At 36.3% G+C, this 18723-nt stretch overlaps 1 protein-coding gene across 1 annotated transcript; it reads right to left on the bottom strand.

The window, feature by feature from the left end:
• Window positions 1-3885: 3885 nt before the first annotated feature.
• Window positions 3886-18513, bottom strand: LOC114288736 (putative disease resistance protein At4g27220). Its single transcript, XM_082898609.1, has 6 exons — window positions 15552-18513; window positions 13693-14352; window positions 12780-13439; window positions 12128-12667; window positions 4434-4475; window positions 3886-4323 (listed from the first exon to the last, which is right to left on the bottom strand). Exons 1-6 carry the CDS (start codon window positions 18345-18347, stop codon window positions 4306-4308), a joined length of 4716 nt encoding a protein of 1571 aa, XP_082754735.1. The 5' UTR covers window positions 18348-18513; the 3' UTR covers window positions 3886-4305.
• Window positions 18514-18723: the final 210 nt, after the last annotated feature.

Genomic DNA, 18723 nt, shown 5'->3' with positions numbered 1-18723 from the left:
ATTGATACATAATCACAAATCAATAACTAGCGGATTTCTAGATTTTTCACTATCAAATTGATCCATATGCCAAATTAGTAGCTGAACCTAGTAATTGCATATCGTATGTACTGCATTAGTCATGTTGCATAGGAATCATGCATTTTTCTAACTAGTTTCTCTTTTGGCTTGAAGTACGAGGTAAGCTTTTATTTGCTTTAGCACTTTGCATGAGTATGATTAGCATGCTTGCCATGAGGCTAACTGCTTAATTGATAAATTGCTTGAATGCATGTGGATGAAGGTTATTTGCTTGAATTGGAATAATTTGAGTAATGTTCATATGCGATCACTTTTTCAAGTGGTACATATTCAAAACACCATTTCAAAACAAACGTGAATCAAGTGTTCCAATGTTTGCAAAATTAGTCTATACTTATATGCATCACATAGCAAAGTTAGACTAATAATTGGAATAAGAGCATATAATGTAAATAAAAATCACATCATGATTAATAGAGGCTAATCTTTGATCGGGCGAGTGGGTGCCCAATTCATGACCTTCCCCTCTTGTACCTAAGTTCCCGAGCCGAGACGCTTTGGTGATAACGGATAAGTGGCCTTTGGCACGAGTCTAGGGTTTCCTAAATTTTCCAAAACAAAATATTTAGGTGGCGACTCTGAAATCTGGCAAAGCAGTCCATTTTTGACATTTCATTTAAAACATTGATTTTCCAAAATAAAATTGTTGGATTTGGACTCTTTTTGTGTTTTCACTATTTCACATTGCACTTGTGAAATTAGATTCAGAATCACAGGTAGAGTCTGAACTGTAGGGCTATTCATCTTCCGAAAGGGAGTACGAAAAAGTCGAGCTACAAAGTGCAGGTCTAAATAGGAGGACGACTATTCCCTTGCAACAACTTGGGTGCTTTCTTTCATTGTATATATAGAGAGGCTTCTCATCTAGTCTCTCTTCCTAACCAGTCATTTATATTCCGCTTTTCTTTAATTTGTACAAGAGAGATTAGAGATGAGCGAACATAGTTGTTTTAACTATAGAACAAATGGCAATAAAAGAACATTTTTAGCGATTTTTTTTTTGTTTTTCGTGTGAAAAACGTTTTATTGTTTCATGTCAAAATGCTATTATATATATACATACACTAACAGTCTATACACGTGTGCAATTCAAAAAAAAAAAATTAATAGTATAAGAATAATGGCAGAAAAATGCACACAAATTATGTGTTGTTTAAGTGGTAAGAGTTTTCTTTACCGAAATTATGATCATAGTTTCAAGTCTAGTTATTCTCTTAACATTAATTTTACACAAACACCAACTCTAAGGGTATTTTTAGGAAAACTTGAAATATGAGACATTTTGTGTCAACACCATCTTGTTAAGGCTTCGCATATATAAATAAATAAATAAAAGTTTTTTTTTCTGCAAAATAGCTTTAAATAGATAGATAATTATTGTTCCCATCTCAAAGACTTCCATCACCCCTAAGGGCCTCAATAATCCACAGATGAGGGGTGGTGTCCCATTTGCAACAACCTACCCCACCCAAACCAAACTTGGCAAACTTGTGGGCCATTGTTTATGCTAAAATGACGGTCACAAATGCAAAACATTTGCAATGAGGACTTCTACATCTTGATGAATGCCATCTTGATGAGATTCTGGGCGTCTCCTTCAAACATGGCTGTTTGGATTTAGGAATCTTTGGCTAAGAGGACTGCCATTTGAAGTACCAAAACCTTGAACCATTTGAATTGATACAGTTCTTTATTCGCAACGGTCGAGCTTTAACAAGCTTGCCAACACAAACTCCTACCACTTTCTTTTTTGACATTGCAACCTGACTATATCAAAATTCACCTTCACCCATCCATCCTCTTGCGCTTTCCATCCACAATGTAGCTCAGCTTCATCCTTCACCCTTTTTCCATAACTCTGTTTTTAGCCTTCACTTGAGGCTAAAAAAATTCATTGGCCCTGGCTATGGTATGTTGCATAACTTATATAGGATCACACTGTTCATTATGAAATATGCATTCATCTATACCCCCTCCAAATTCCCTAGGCAATGGATGCAAGGTAAGCCATCGCTCGTTGTCCCTCTTGCACAACATTGCACTCCGCTAAAATTTGCTTTCACCAATGATAAAAGGATCTACAATCCACGCCCCAATCACCCCACCAAAGTAAAGAGGCAAACCACACTACCCAAGCAAATGAGCATTGGACTAGCACATGCATAATTGTTTTCAGTTACTCTGCTGCAAGGCCCCTCTAATATGAACAATATCCCATACACATTTCCAAAGAAAATGTTCAACTTTGCCCAAGGTACAGGTACTCCATAACTGTGTTCAAAAACATATATGTTCATCTCGATCACTACATTCCCCTTCCCCTTTTAAACCTAACCAGTTGTTGCGCTTCAACATGATCACCACTTCGTACCTCAAATTTATAGTGTACATTCTAGATGGGTATAAGCCAGACTAGCTTGTCCTACCATAGGTAGTGGCATTCCTAGGATCAATCAATGTCATTAGTTTGGAAAAAATCACGTGTTACCTCCCTCCACCATTCAATCCTAATCTTATTGATCAAGTGGTGCAATGATGACCCTCCAAATATCTAGCTTGGTGGACTGTAGCAACCAAACTATTTTTGTTATCCTAGATCAACCACCATTTTTTGCTTGGCAAGCATTGCCAAATTAAAAGCCACTATATCCTAGATTCTAAATCCCCTTCCATTTAAATTTGTCATCAACTTGCTCCACTTCGGCCAATGGATTCGACGTTCATCCTTTACTTGTCCCATCAAATACGCTGCCATAGAAGAAGTAAGAAACTTACACAAAAAGACGGACATTTTGAAGCAACCCATAGCATACATTGGTAGAGAAAAAGCCATGAATTTGACCATGATCTCTCTCCCAGCTGGAGACAGAAAACATTGTTTCCAATCCACTAAATGCAAGTGAACCCTCTCCTTGATGTAATTGAAGAGCTCCACCTTAGATTTACCAAAGTCTATCGGAAGTCCAAACTACTTACCCAATTTAGCCTTCCCAAGAATGTTCAGTACTTCTTGTACTTCCCTATGACTCTTTTGGAGTGTTCTTACAGAAAAACAAAACTGACTTGTTACTATTTATCATTTGACCCAGTGATCTTAATTTTGCAAGCATCACCCTTATTAGCTTTATAGAAGAATAACTTTTCATCCATGAATAATAGGTGGTTTATAGCCCAAATATATACAAGTTGTATTTGATGATTTCTATCCCTATGATGGAGGATTCACTCCATAATGGCTAAAAAAGTACGGGGAAACATATCAATAGTGAATAGTTTGTCAATCATTTTATCATAGTGATTGCAAGACTGGGTAATACTTTGTTGGTTTCTAGGTTATATGTGATATTTACATACTCTAATTGGAGTGAAAAGAGTACCAAACAAATTAATCAAATCTACTAATGGGACAAAGTGACCCAAAACAACTTTTCAAGAAGGTTTGTCATAACGTACACTTTCAATTCAATGACTAAAGCTTGCAACAAATTATTGAAACCCAAAAGGATCTAGCTTTTCTCCAACCCAAAGTTATCAATCTACATCATTATGAATCAATTTAAAGACTTGCATTTAAACATTTTGAATTCAATGCTTGCATGACACAAATAGAATTTTATGACTATCAATATATGATATGCTAGATATACTCTATGTGCTTTGTAATAAATAATAATATGTTCATAAATAGAATTTTAATTTAAAAGTTAAACAATATCACCGATGTATTAAAAAAATAAGTCATAATAGGTTTATCAAATTGAAAGAAAATGAAGATATTTCATATTTTATCCTGAGAAATATAACTATAAACTGAGAATTATGGTTTCGAGAAGGCACAAGACACCTTGCTTGGAAAATAATATTGATGAAAGATACTTTAATACACACTTTGTATTCAAAATGTTTAGAGAGCTTATAATCACAATATTGAGCATTGTTACCATCATTATCATCAAAAGTCATCAACATGTTCATTAATTATGGCTATCTCCATCCTCCTTGTACATATCACCACCACCATCATTGTTGTTATTAGTCTCTTCCTTCCTCACCTACCTCATGCTGCAAGAAATAAAAAGGGCGTACCCAGTACACAAAACTCCCGCTTAAGTGGGGTTTGGGAAAGGGTTGATGTGTACAACCTTACCCCTGCAAGCAAAGAGGTTGTTTCCACGACTCGAACCCATGGCCACCAGGTCACCAAGAGGTAGCTTTACCGCTATGCTAGGTCTGCCTTTCATGCTGCAAGAAATACAAATAAAAAAATTTAAAAAAAAAAGGATGCACAAATTTTTTTATAGAGAAGCTACTCATAGGAAAGATTTAGAAAAATGAAATGCAAAGAATCTCACTTGTTGCTGCAGGTCCTGTTGCAATTGTTCTTGTTGTTGCCGCTACAACACAAGAATACAAATAAAAATTTAGACAAGTTTGATTGACAAACTAATATGCAAAAATTTAACAAGAAAAAAAAAAGGAGAAAAAAATAACACCAGAACTCGCAAGCACCATTTGAGGCAGCATGGTGCATAAGAGTTGCAACTACAATTTGGGGCAACATGGTCCGTAAGAGCCACAACTTACTATACTCTTATGATAGAAGATTTTCTATATACATGAAGTTGATTAATATGAATAGATGAAGGGAAACAAAAAAACATACAAGTGGATTTGGGCATAATTATTTTTTTTGAGAAAAATTATAAAGTTGTTAGTTCAAAAGAAAAACAACAACAAAATTCCAAAGGACCAAACAAGAAAGCCTACTCAAATTACAAACAACAAATTATAAAATCCGCCAAAAAATCACATGTGGTTTGGGAAAACCACCAATCTACGATAGAACTATGGAGGTTTCTTGAATGTTTCTCAGTTTTTAGGATAAAAAATATAATAAAGGTGAAGTTTGGTTCAAAAAACGAGAGCTTCTAAATACACCCAATCACACGCACACAACCACCAATCTACCATAGAATTATGGAGGTTTCTTGAATGTTTCTTAGTTTTTAGGATAAAAAGTATAATAAAGGAAAGTTCGGTTTCAAAAACCGGAGCTTCTAAATACACCCAATCACGCGCACACAACTAGTGGCTTTGCTAAAGGAATTGGTTTGGGGTGCGGCCAGGGGACGGGGTGTATTTAGAAGCTCCCCTCTAACACATGGGAGATTAATGGCTTTACAGTTACAATTTCCAAGCAGCACATGAACTTCATACTTGATTTGGCATCTTCATTGGTGATAATTTTGGTTTTTCATCAAGCCCTTTCAATATATTATTTAGGATGAAATTTAAAAAGAACATGACCTATAAATAAGATAATGCTACGCACTCTCAAATTTAAGTTTCTTATTCTCTATTTTTCTTTTCATCTCACAAGGGTTATGTAAGAGATTTGTGTCTGAATGCGTGTAATTGTTCTCCAAAATTGATGAAAGTTAGAAATTTATTAGACCAATATTGCTACATTGACTAACATTCCTGATTAGTAGAGGAAATTTATTTCTACATTACTATTTTATATTTTTCCTTTTGAAACCCTTGAATATATTTAGATTTAAATAATATATATAAAAAAAACTATGTTAATCATCCACTTTCACTAAAAAGTAGCAAGGTCTCAAGTGATCATTTTTATGAGTGTGCGATATGTGCCTGACACCCGTATCTAACTTAGACACTTGTATTCTGTAATTTTATATAATGTTTGAAGAGGAACAAGCTCATATTTGCTAGTAAAGAATATTTTGTCTTTCACATGGCTGAGAGCTAAAAATTCTATATATTTTTTTTTCTAAATATAACTTAATTTCACATATATTTTCAAATAAGTTCAGAAAATTTATTCATAGATCTCTCTTCACCTACATATGTTCCACTTGTTACAAATTATTTTCTTATATTCCAATAAGTCCTATAAGTGGCATAATTATCAAAATAATAATAAAGTAAAGCGCGCATTAATGTTCACATTGTCAACGGGAACATTCATACTGTCAAATTTATTTAATGTAAATGTTCACATCATAAGTTGCTAAGGGTTCACAATTAGATATATATATATATATATATATGTTGATAAATAAGGGTTCAAAAAATATTTATAAGGGTAAAGTTGTTCGTAAAATACATTAAATATAAGAATTAGGATTTGATAGATCAAATGTCTAAAATAAAAGTACTTACTGGAATACAAGAATATCTTATGGACTAACTGGGATATAAATATTTGAAAGAGAATTTTCTACGATTTAAGTTTAGAAACTCTTTTACTTGGATAGGATGTAAAATAGATACTATTATGAGTAATGTTACATGTACTTAAATTTTTACTAACAATTTTATTAGAAATATACATGTCACCACATCATTGGATGTTTAAGTATCATTATTTTTTTAACAACCAATCACATTTAACTTCTTATATCGTATGAAAAACTATTATACTTTTATTATAAAGAACCAGACAAGTTCAATGCTTTTATAAGCTAGTAGATTTTAAAGTTTATACAGGAAAGTGTATTAGTTCGTAAGTAAAAAGTAGAGTGTGAATTGTTGGGTACACTTCAAGTGTACTATGATTAATCATGAATTTAAATAATAATTTTAAGAGTAATGCTTACAAATAATATATTAAATAGTTCAAGAATTAATAGCCCTGTACAATAAATCCAAAATTTTTGAGGTTTTATGGTGGTGTTTGAATCATAGATTTGAATAGAAATTTAGAAAGAAAAAAAGAACATGTATAAAATGTAGTTATATTTTATTAACATTTTAACTTGTCCTCTCCACCGAAACACTTAATTATCCCACCACCCTCATTCAGGGATTTAAATTATCCCACCTCCCTCATCCAGGCCTTTGACCCTAAGCCCTTCAATCCATTCCTGATACTGCCCTAACCAATGTCTTTGGTGAGTTATCCTTAAAAACGGAAAGTTTGTGATGAACACCACCTAACTACACCATCGTCCAAGCTTCAGAAACGTGACCCGGCTACCTTTCTGGAATTCAATCTCCCCTTAACCTTTTCTCCAACCCTGCAGCCTTGATTGCTCGCCATTCCCTTAGGAAAGACAAAGTGGGTAGATCGCCAAAGGGGGGTCGGGCGACGCAATTGGAGCATGGGCTCACTGACTTGTTTGATGTGGAGGTTCGTACTGATACTTCAGTGGGTGTGGAGGAGCTGGACTGTGTTTCTCAGGTACCGAGTACACTCCCAGTTGAAGAAGGTTGCTTTGATTCTAATAAGGCTCTGATGGCTGGCCGCCAATAGCCACAACAACAATGCTGATCATTAGCTGGAACTGTCAGGGGATTGGGTGACCTGACAGTCTAGATCCTCTGAGGGTTGTACACAACCCATCGTCTTGGTGTGGTCTTTCTGATGAAAACAAAAAATAAGTTGGGTGTTTTGGAAAGGATTCGTCGACGTCTTCAGTTTCCATATTCTTGTTATGTTGATCTCGTTGGAACTGCTGGTGGCCTGGCTTTGTGGTGGCAGGATGAGGTGGATATTGACATCAGGTTGAAGAGCAGGGCTATTTTGCGTTGTGTCATTTCAATGCTTAATACCAAATGGCTAACAACACTCATTTATGCCACTCTCCGTGCTTCTCAGCGAGAAGTTCTTTGGAATTGCATTTGGCGTATTGCCTGGTAGAATCAATTACCTTGGCTTTATATAGGTGATTTTAATGATTATGGGTCGGTTTGGGAAAAGGAAGGGGGTTCAGGACCCAATTTATGGAGAATTGAAAATTTTCAGAAAGTGTTGCACAATTGTGCTTTCATGGACTTAGAATTCAAGGGCCCAGCTTTCACTTGAACTAACCAGCAAGATGGAGTTGATAATGTCCAGGAAAGGTTAGATCGAGCTGTGGCCACAGTGAGTTGGAGGGAATTATTTCCTTATGCTCAGGTTATCCTTGAGGCCCTGATTGGATCTGACCACTGTTCACTCATCTTACAAGTGTGCATCCCTCCAAAAAGAGTTATGAGGCTCTTCAAATTCAAATCCATGTGGATGACTTCACCTCACTGCAATTAAGTAATCTAATCTAGATGGAGGATTGGGCATCGAGGTTCACCCATGTTTAGTCTGTGCCAGCAACTAAAGACTTGCAAGGTCAGTTTGAAGGCCTGGAGTCTGAGTGAATTTGGGAATAATAGGTCCGTAAGAGAAGAAATGTTTTTACATCAACAGTCGTGGGTGCGTTGGCTTCAGTGTGGGGATCATAATTCTATGTTTTTTCATGCTTCCATTACCCAGAGAAACCAAGTGATTCAGCTTCTTAATGAGAGTGACCAACGGCTGACTTCTGATGAGGATATTAATGCGCATTTTCTGGATTATTTTTCTAAGCTATTCACCAGTAATAATCCAAGAAATCTAGATGAGGCTTTGATCTCAGTTGGGCAATTGGTAACGGCAGATATGAACTCCAAACTAACTAGGCCATTGATAGATCCTGAAATAAAGGCTGCGGTTTTTCAGTTAGGGCCTTTGAAGGCCCCGGGACCTGATGGGTATTCAGAAATTTTTTATCAGAAGTACTAGGATGTGATTGAAAAAGAAGTCTGTTCAGCTGTTCGTAGTTTTTTTTATCAATGGCTATCTTTTAAGAGAATGTAGCCAGACCAACTTGGTTTTAATTCCTACGATCCTGAATCCGGTGAAGCTCACACAATTCCGCCCGATTAGTCTGTGTAATTTCAATCTGAAAATTATCACCAAGATCTTGGCAAATAGATTGAAACCTATCCTCCAGAAGATTATCTCCCTGCAGCAGTCGGCCTTTGTTCCTAGGAGGATGATTCAAGACAACGTTATTGTTGCCCACGAAGCTTTTCACCACCTGAAGCTCAAAAAGCGAGGCAACCGCTGCGTGATAGCAGTAAAGCTGGATTTTAACAAGGCATATGATAGGATCCAATAGGATTTTCTACATGCAATATTCATCAAAATGGGGTTTAGTCCAGTGTGGATTCAATGGGTCATGGAAGTTGTCACCATGGTATCTTTCTCAGTGTTTGCCAATGGAGTAAAGAGGGCCTTCATTCATACTCAGGGACTCCGACAAGGGGATCCTCTGTCCCCTCACCTTTTTGTTCGTATTGCTGATGCCCTTTCTCTCGCTCTTTCAAGTGGAAATCATGGAAACCATCTTGAGGGGTTAGTTCTGCGGCGGGGCTGCCCCACTTTATCACACCTTTTCTTTGCGGATGATGTCCTTCTATTTGCTTAAGTGAGTAGATGGGAATGCCAAGTGCTGCAATGTGTTTTGGAATACCTACTGTAAAGCCTCAGGTCAGCTTGTCAATTATGAGAAATCAGGCATTGTTTTTTCATCTAATATGCCTGAGTAGTAGAGGCTTAATGCTTGCACTCTTCTGGGCATCTCTCCAACTCTGCCCGGTGCATTATCTCACCCTTTCCTTTTGCTGAGGTAGGTCCAAACCTGATACGTATTCCTACCTAATTGATAGAACGCTTCACAAGATGCAATGTTGGAAACACAATTCGTAATCTCAAGCTGGCCGTGAAGTCCTTCTTAAGTCGGTTGTGCAAGCTATCCCGGCCTATGCTCTGTCCTGTTTTGCTCTTCTAAAAAAATTCAGCGATAAACTCAACTCGTATATGAGCAAGTTTTGGTGAGGAGGGGATCCAGAAGAAAATGTAATTCATTAGGCCAGTTGGGAGAGACTATCTATTACTAAATCTCAGGGCGGGATGGGTTTTCGGGACTTTAAGGCTTTTAATCTTGCTCTCCTTGCGAAGCAAGTATAAAGAATACTTCCTTTTGTGCTCGGATCTTGAAAGGTGTTTATCACCCACATTACAACATTCTTTCAGCTAGTAGGGGTAGACGGGCCTCGTGGGCTTGGTCTAGTATTATGCAGGGCAGGGACCTTCTTATAAAGGGGCTTCGATGGCAGGTCGGTAATGTCACTTCTATTAATTTCTGGGAGGACAAGTGGGTTCCCTTATCCGCAGATTTTAAGCTTCAGTCCCTCAAGCCCCCAGGTTGTCCTGTGCAAAAGGTCACGGAGGTCATAACTCAGTCTCGAGCAAAGTAGTATCAAACTGCTCTTCAGGCCATAGTTGCATAGGAAGATGTTTATAAAATTCTCACTGTTCCTATATCTTCGGAAGGCAAATCTGATTCCCTGGTTTGGCACCATACTAGCAAAGGTGAGTTTGAGGTCAAGAGTGGGTACTAGGTAGCGCTTATGGAACAACATAATGCTACCAATACAATGGCGTCCTTCTCCAACATGCCTCCGAAGGGCTTCAGGAAGCTAATTTGGTCTCTTCCGGTCCCTCCTAAGATTAGGAATTTTTGGTGGAGAGTTTGTTGCAATAAACTAGCCACAAAGAAGAATTTGTTTAGACGTTATTGTACTGTTTCAAAATTGTGCCCCATCTGTCTTGCCCATTTGGAATCCATCAAACATCTCCTGTTTCAGTGCAATTGGACTCGTGCTATTTGGATTGGGTGTGATTTGGGTTTTCGCGCTGGGATGGACTCACTGATTCAGCGTTGCAGTGGACTATGTCCATGCTGGAGGGATGTCCTAATGTGAAGGAGAGGAAGAATTTGTTGGGGAAGATTGCCACTGTGGGGTGGTATATTTGGAGAGCTCGAAATTGTTGGGTCTTCAATCAAGCATGGATTGATCCATCCTTAGTCGTCAATCAAGTCTCTGCCTACTGGAGGGAGTTTAATCGGGCTCTCAACCCCATCATAGAGTCCAACCAAGGAGATCCAGCCTCCTCAGCTAGTTGTCCTAAGTGGAGTTGCCTAGTTCCTGGCTCCATGAAGATTAATTGTGATGCGAGTTTCTCATAAAATAACAATAGAACACCGTAAATATAAGAATTAGGATTTGGTAGATCAAATATTCAAAATAATAAGTCTTATTAGAATACAATAATATCTTATGGACTAACTGAAATACAAATATTTGAAAGAGGATTTTCTAATAAATTCCCCAATAATGTTTCTCATTATAATATGAAATATATATCTATATATATGCATTTTGACATGTCCACATAACTTTTGGATATATCCCAATATTCTAAGATTTAAGTTTAGAAAGTCTTGTACTTGGATAGGCATTAACAACCAATACTCCTACTTGAGGCCATGTAGTTATCTTTGTGAGCAATGTTATATATACTTAAATTCGTACTAACAATCTTACTAAAAACGTACATGTCACGACATTATTGGATTTTTAAGTATCATTACTTTTTTAACAATCAATTATATTTTCTTTCTTATATTTTTAATAAAATTTTTAATAACATTGTTAGTATATGAAAAATTATTCTACTTTTATTATAAAGAATTATACAAGTTCAATGCTTTGATAAGCAAGTAGATCTTAAAGTTTATACAGGATAGTGTATTAGTTGGTAACTAAAAAGGAGAGAGTGAATTTTTGGGTACATTTCAGGTGTGCTATATCATTATTAATCATGAATTTAAATAATAATTTCAAGATTAATTCTCACAAGTAATATATTAAATAGCACAAGAATTAATAGCCCTGTGCAGTAAATCCAATTTTTTTGAATTTTTACGGTTGTGATTGAATGATAGATTTGAATATGGATTGAGAAAGGAAAAAAGAAAAAGTGTGTAAAATGTAGTTATATTTTGTCACATATAGTTTCTCTTCTTTTTTTTTTAAATCTTCATCAAAGTTTATGATCCAAACACAGCTTAAAAGAAACCTTCATACTTTAGAAAGAACGAACTTTTGATCTTTTATAACTGAAAGGAAGACAATTTTATGTAAAATGTACTTCAGATATATTAATTTAATACTTCTTTTAATTGCAAATTTAGCAATATAGTAAACAAAATTTTAATTTTTGAAAAAATCATGATTTGATAGTTTTAAAATACTTATTTCTCAATTGTCTGAAGCTTGTTTTCCTTTTTGGATACTTGGAAGTTAAAATGTGACTTATGCACTTAATGGAAGAAAAAGAGAGAGAAAAACAAAAGTATTCAGCTAAACAACATACCTTTTCAATTAGGCGCAGTATGGTTTGATTGAGGTCGCTTATCCATAGCCAGTCTTCTCCTTCTTCTCCTGGGAACCAGTTGAACCTTCCCTTCTTCATAAATACACATTGCAACTTTGGGGTGCGTATGATTCCAGGAGAGAAGGTCTTCATTTCAGGGCAATTGAGGACAGTGATGTTTTCTACCAGTGGCAATTCCCAAACATGAGTAATGTGGCAAAAACTCTTGAGCTCTGGTAGATCTTCGAGTTTCAAATACTCCAATTTAGGCAATGGAGTTCTGTTTATCCTTCCTTCTTCTTCATCTTCCTCCTTTGCAACTACTTCTTCCATCATCGAGCATTTATTTATGACTAGCTCTTTTAGATGCACAAGATATCTGGCCACAAAAAGAGAGAACAGATTTTTCAAACTGCCACAATCTGAGACAGATAGTTTAATTAGTTTGTTGAATGAGCCGGTCTGAAGTTGATTGCACCATATTTCGTTCATGCTCTGAAATCCATGGAGTTCCAATTCCTCCAAGCTAGGGAATGCAACCTGCAAACCAAACAATTGCATTAACAACCATACTACTAAAAGTAATATAAAATGTTTAAAAAGGAGATTTACTGCTCTAGTGTCATTGGAGTATTCAACTTCTACCATTCACCTTTTCATTGAAGAGACTTTGTCCCGGGTTCTGGATGTGTTCAAATGATGTCGCCGCAGCAGTAGTCACTTTGGGGAAGATACTCACAAGGTTTTGCAGATCATAAAGTTGCAGAATTTTTAATTGAGTGAACTCAATATTATCCACCAAAATTTCACCATGGCTATCCTCCTCCCAAAAAATTGTTGACATCATTTTACATCCCCTTATTTTCAATTCTTGTAGTTGTAGGATACACTGTGTCATGGACTGTGAGAACAGAAATCTCAAGTTGTCAAAATCATCAATATGTAGAATACTTAATCGTGGAATGTACATAAATCCAATGGGATCTCTCTTTGAAATATGGTTCAATTGGGGTAGACTTTTTAATTTGAGAGATTTCAATAACAGGAATATCTTTGAGTTGTGTTCCGTACAGTCAACCACTTCCAATTCAAACACTTTCTCCAGCAAACTGCAATCCTTGATAGATAGTTCTTCAAGATTTTGCAGCCTCTTAAGCAATTGTACTTGAAAAACTTTGGGCAATTTGCTGCAGTGTCGTACATGTACATATCTAAGTTTGGACAAGGACATCAATGAAGGTGGACAGTGTCCCAACCCTTCCAAATTGTCAAGATGCTCAAGTTCTAGCACATGCAAAGTGGGGAATACGACCTGAAAAGAACTCATTCTTTTAGTTGTAGTATAATGATAGTAGGAATGGTTATGAGATATACAGCTCTCTGTACTTTGTATGTGTTACCTAGAACTTTTTTAACCGTGAATTTCAAATTATTGGAATAAGATATGGTAGCCCATTTCATTTTGTTACTTGAACCAAAACAAAAATTAAAAAAAAAAAATCATACAAATCATTGTAAAAGTTAAGTAGCTTTGGTTTCACCAGCATTCTACTTCTTCATTGTACCTTCTCATTGAATAGAGTTTGCTTGACATTTTGGAGGCATTCTGCTGATGCAGCCGAAGTAGCAATCACTTTGGGAAAGAAACTCACAAGGATCGGTAGATCATAAAGCCGCAAAATTTTCAATTGAGTGAACTCAATTTTATCCACCGAGCTTTTGCCTTGCCCTTTCTCGTCTGCAACAATCATTGACATCATTTTACATCTCCTTATGTCCAATTCTTGGAGTTGTAACATACACTTCATTATGGAATGTGGGAATAGATATCCCAAGTTATCACAGTCATGGACATGTAGAATATTTAATTGTGAAATGTACGTAAATCCAATGGGATCTCTCTTTGAAATATAATTCAGTTGGGGTAGACGTTTTAATTTTAGAGATTTCAAGAGCGAGACCATCTCTGATTCTTGTTCCTTACAGTCCCTCATTTCCAATTCAAACACCTTCTCTAGTAAACTGCAATTTTCTACAGTTAGATCTTCAAGATTTCGCAGCCTCGTAAGAAATTGTGATGGAAAAACACAGAGCCATTTGCCACAGAGTTCTACGTGTACTTTTTTAAGTTTAGAAAAGGAACCCACTGAGATTGGAATGTGTTCCAGCCCTTCCAGATTGTTAAGATCCTTGAGTTCTAGCTCCTCCAAACCAGGTAATGCAACCTGAAAATAAAACTCTTGTCAATGGTAGTTATAACATTTGTAGGAATGGTTATGGAATATCACTCTATCTCTGTCTCTCCTCTTGTAGTCTCCATATATGACCAATAATTTTTACAGCCAAAACGTTTAAATGAATGAAAAAAGATATGATTGCCTTTTTTTCATTTGGTTATTGAGATAAAAATAAATAAATAAATAAAAATAAAAATACTAATCCTTGACAATGAAAAGAGAGAGAAGAGAAACAAATGATTGTGCCATTCAACTAAAGAAACTAACAATAGAATAAGCCACGTTCTAATAGTAAATTTCCATCCATGACCATGAATAGTAACAAATTGAAACATAACAAATAATACAGATAACAAATAGAATAGATCAATATTTGATAAAATTCAATTTAAAACTATTTTTAAAATTTTGTAATGTAAATAATTTGGATGGTGCAAACTATTGAAATTTTGTAAATGTGAAGTATTCAACTTATAATTATCATCCTAATTACTAGTACAATATATATGATTTTTAAGGAGATTTACTTGTAGGTCTTAATAGGTGAACTTATTATCCACTAGATCCTGTGAGAATTAATGGCATTTTTTTATCAAATACTATTAAAAAAAAAGTCACTAATTGTTAATTTTCAGCAACAGTTTGAAAATTTTGTCACAAAAAAAGTAGCTAATTTTTAACTTTCAGCGACAGTTTAAAAAATTCATCACAGAAAAACATCACTAATTATAAATTTTAACGGCAATTTATAAAAATTGTAAAAAAAAAGTCACTAATTGTCAAATTTTAGCGACAAGCAAAAAATCATCACAAAAAATTATTTTTAATGATGATTTTATTCGGATTTATTTTAAATAGGACTTGATGAGAATTAATTCTAATTATCAAGACCTATTGATAATTTGCTGTAATTTTTAAAAACTTCTGGGGTGCGACTGCCCCCAACCCGCACCCTAGATCCATCCTTGGTTAGAAAATTTAGTAAGAAAATTAAAAATTTTAGATGCACCTAAAATGTAAATATTTGTGAAATATTTTTTAAAAATTCACTCAAGATGAGAAAAAACCGGTATATTTTTGTATTTTTTTTGTCTTTAGTTAATTTTTTAAAAGATTTTTTCATAAATATTTACTTTTTAGATGCATCCAGAATAGATGTACCTATTGAGGAAGCCGTGTGGACATACCTTGTGGGGGCAAAGAGATAGGAAGGTAGCATTGTGGTGTTCCATTGACTCTGAAAACGGATTACTGCTATTGAGGAAGAGCCACTTGAGTTGTGGTAGTTTCCGAAGACGCAATATCTTCAATTGAGGGAACTCAATCTCGTCAGTCCCTCTGTTTGTTGCATCATCTTCTCCTTTTTCCTTCCAAATAACTTCTTCCATTCTATCACAATTATCGATTTCAAGATGTTTTAGTTTTGCAAAAGAGCCGGTTGGAAGTTGGCAGTGACATATCTTTCTTAAAACGGGTAGATTATAGAGCCTTAATTCCTCCAAGATAGGAAAAATAGGAGGAATAGCATTAGGTGTACGCGGGACCCATTCCATTGTATTGACAAAACATTCTGGTGTAGCACAATCATCAATTTCTAGCTCCTTCAAGTGTTGGAGTGCTTCAACTCCCTCTCGAAACAACTCTTGCACTGCATCCCCCGAACCCTCCCCTGATAACTCTACAAGTGCACTACTCCTTAACAACGAATTGATCCCACCACATTCTAACGGGATAGTACACGTGTCACAAAGTCTGAGACTAAAAAGCTTTCGGATCCTTGTTATGTATTCTTTACCAAAAGTGGGGTTGGCACAATAACCTATCAAAATTGAGTATTTTGTCAATTTGCTAAACAATGGGATTCTTGGCAAACACATGACATCTTTTATATTAATCTCTAAAGTATTCAAATTGGACAAGGATTCAAACTCTCTTAAGCTCGCATTTTCTCCTCCTTCCTTGCCTTCTCGTTCCCAAATGATTTCGCAGCCACCCATGTACAACTCTTGTAATTGGACAAGGGCTGATATGACACCAGGTGCTATTCTTTTAAGTTTACCACATCTTGTCAGATCTAACAACTTTAAATTAACCAGTCCTGCTATTTCCTCAGTTAACTCCTCAATGTTGGAGTAACGAAAGCTGAGGATTTCCAGATTCAATAGCTTTCCAATTACAGATATATTATCGAACTTCTGACTGTAATCAAGATGCAATGTCAACAAGTTTGTCAAGAATTGCAGTGATGACAGCAGTATCAAGATGTCTTCCGTGATTCTCAGGTCCAAAACTTTGAGTTCCCCCATGCCCTCAAAAAAATTGCTTGGTATTTTCAGCAAACTATTCTCGCATCGTATTAGTAAAAACTCAAGTTTTGAGCATCTCAATCCTCCTGGAAACTCTTCAATTTCATTTGATATCACCGAAATGGAAGTGTTAAGCTCATATGTCGGCTTCTTTGGCCACTCTCTCAATTTCGCACCATGCATTATCATAAAACCATGCTTATCTTTAGCTGCAATTGATATGGCGACATCGCGCACTACATCGTGCAGTTTTATTAGCAACTCGCTAGCACCATCCAACAATAAATAACAACTTCTAAGTTGATCAACTAAGACATTCACTCGATCTCTTACTTCATCCACTTTGTCGATGCCTTCAAACCACCGCAATCCGATTCCATATCTAACCAAATGTTCAATAGGAATTTCATAGTCTTCTGGAAACAAGCAACAGAGTAGAAACAGCTTCTTGGCTCTCTCATCTTGTAGAAAATTGTAACTAAAATATAGAGCTTGATACACTTTTGCAGGCACTTCTGATGACAAACTTTCTGAACAAGGGGTTCTTAGTTGTTGAAGTGCATTATTCCAATGATGTTGGTTGTGTTCGTTTGTAAGAGCCCTTCCGATAGTTATGAGGGCAAGTGGTAAACCTCCACATTCATTTACAATCTGTTTTGCTAGTGGTAGCAGATCAAGGTCGTCAGCACAATCGCCTACCTTCTCTCTAAAGAGATGCCATGGTTCTTCACCCACTAGGACTTCAAGTTGGATATACCTTTTATTTTGTATTCCTTTCCACAAATTTCGATTTCGTGAAGTGAAAAGGATCTTACAACTCTTGTTGCTACCTCCTTCCAAAGGAAATCCCAACTCCTCTAGATCAAATTCTTCCCAAATGTCATCCAATATGACTAGAATTTTCTTATCGTTCTGTAGAAGTCTCTCACGTAGCCGACTTGATCGTACTATTGGGTTCTCCATGTCAAGTTGTAAACCCAACATTTCTGCAATACAACTTTGAACCTGTTTTAAGTTTGGCTCTTGGCTGACAACTGCCATTGGAAATTCATTGAAGAGATTTTTGGTTCTTTTTGCAACTTCTTTTGCCATTGTTGTCTTGCCTATTCCACCCATCCCGCATATCCCAATCAAGTGGATCCCATCATCTTTCAAAGCCTCAATGATCTCGTTCATGACCAGAATTCGAGAATCAAACCCCTGGAATTTTGTTGTTGTAGGTATAGGTTCTATGCTTGGTGGTGGTGGATTGTAGGACGACTGAATGTAGTTGCTACCCTCAGCATGGAGAAGAGCAAGTTCCTGAGTCTTCTTCACAGCTTTCCTGCCCAGTGAGTAACGCAACTTGAGATTTGGACACCACCCATTGAAACACCCCTTTTGAACTTGGGCCTTGTCTTTAATAATTGTCTCTGCCTCTGCTGTGTTGTCATTTGCTTTAGTCAGCCATGCCTCAAGATGAGGTCCAACGGTTCTGACATTGTTGCGTGTTTCATCCACCCCTAGTTGAACCCCTTCTCTTGTCACTTTTAGGCTGTCCAATTGAGTCTCAAGATTTTGAATGTTGGTGTTGAAGCAAAACAGATAACCAAACTGTCTGCCGATCGGAGCAACCAAGTACTCTCCAATTCCCCCCAGAGCTTTCCCCAAAAAGGAGAAACCAACTCCTTCAGCCATTTCTCACTTTTTTCTCTTTTTAATTTTTGGGCTTTTTTCTGGACTTTTTTTTTTTTTAAGAAATTAAAAGGAAACACAAGATCAAAAGGCCAAAAAAAAAAAAAAAAACAAGAATGAAAGCAAAGAAGCAAAGGGAGTACAAGAATCAAAAGGAGACGGCAAGAATGAAAGCAAAACAGTACAGCCGGAATAAAAGGGAAATGGAGGTGAGAAAGTAAATGAAAGCTCTGTTTTCAAGTTCAGTTACCTTGCTTGGTCTGGAAGATGAAGAGGGAGATCTGAAAAAGCGTACACACTAGAAGCAAATTTCACCGGAGGTATAGAGCCTTCACCCAAGCAAATTTCAGCAGTCACACTGGTTTGAGAGAGAGAGAGA

The sequence above is a fragment of the Camellia sinensis genome, chromosome 12, assembly GCF_055761805.1.
Source record: "Camellia sinensis isolate YWXY chromosome 12, ASM5576180v1, whole genome shotgun sequence".
Taxonomy (NCBI): domain Eukaryota; kingdom Viridiplantae; phylum Streptophyta; class Magnoliopsida; order Ericales; family Theaceae; genus Camellia; species Camellia sinensis.
This window is presented reverse-complemented; position numbering and strand designations above follow the sequence as displayed.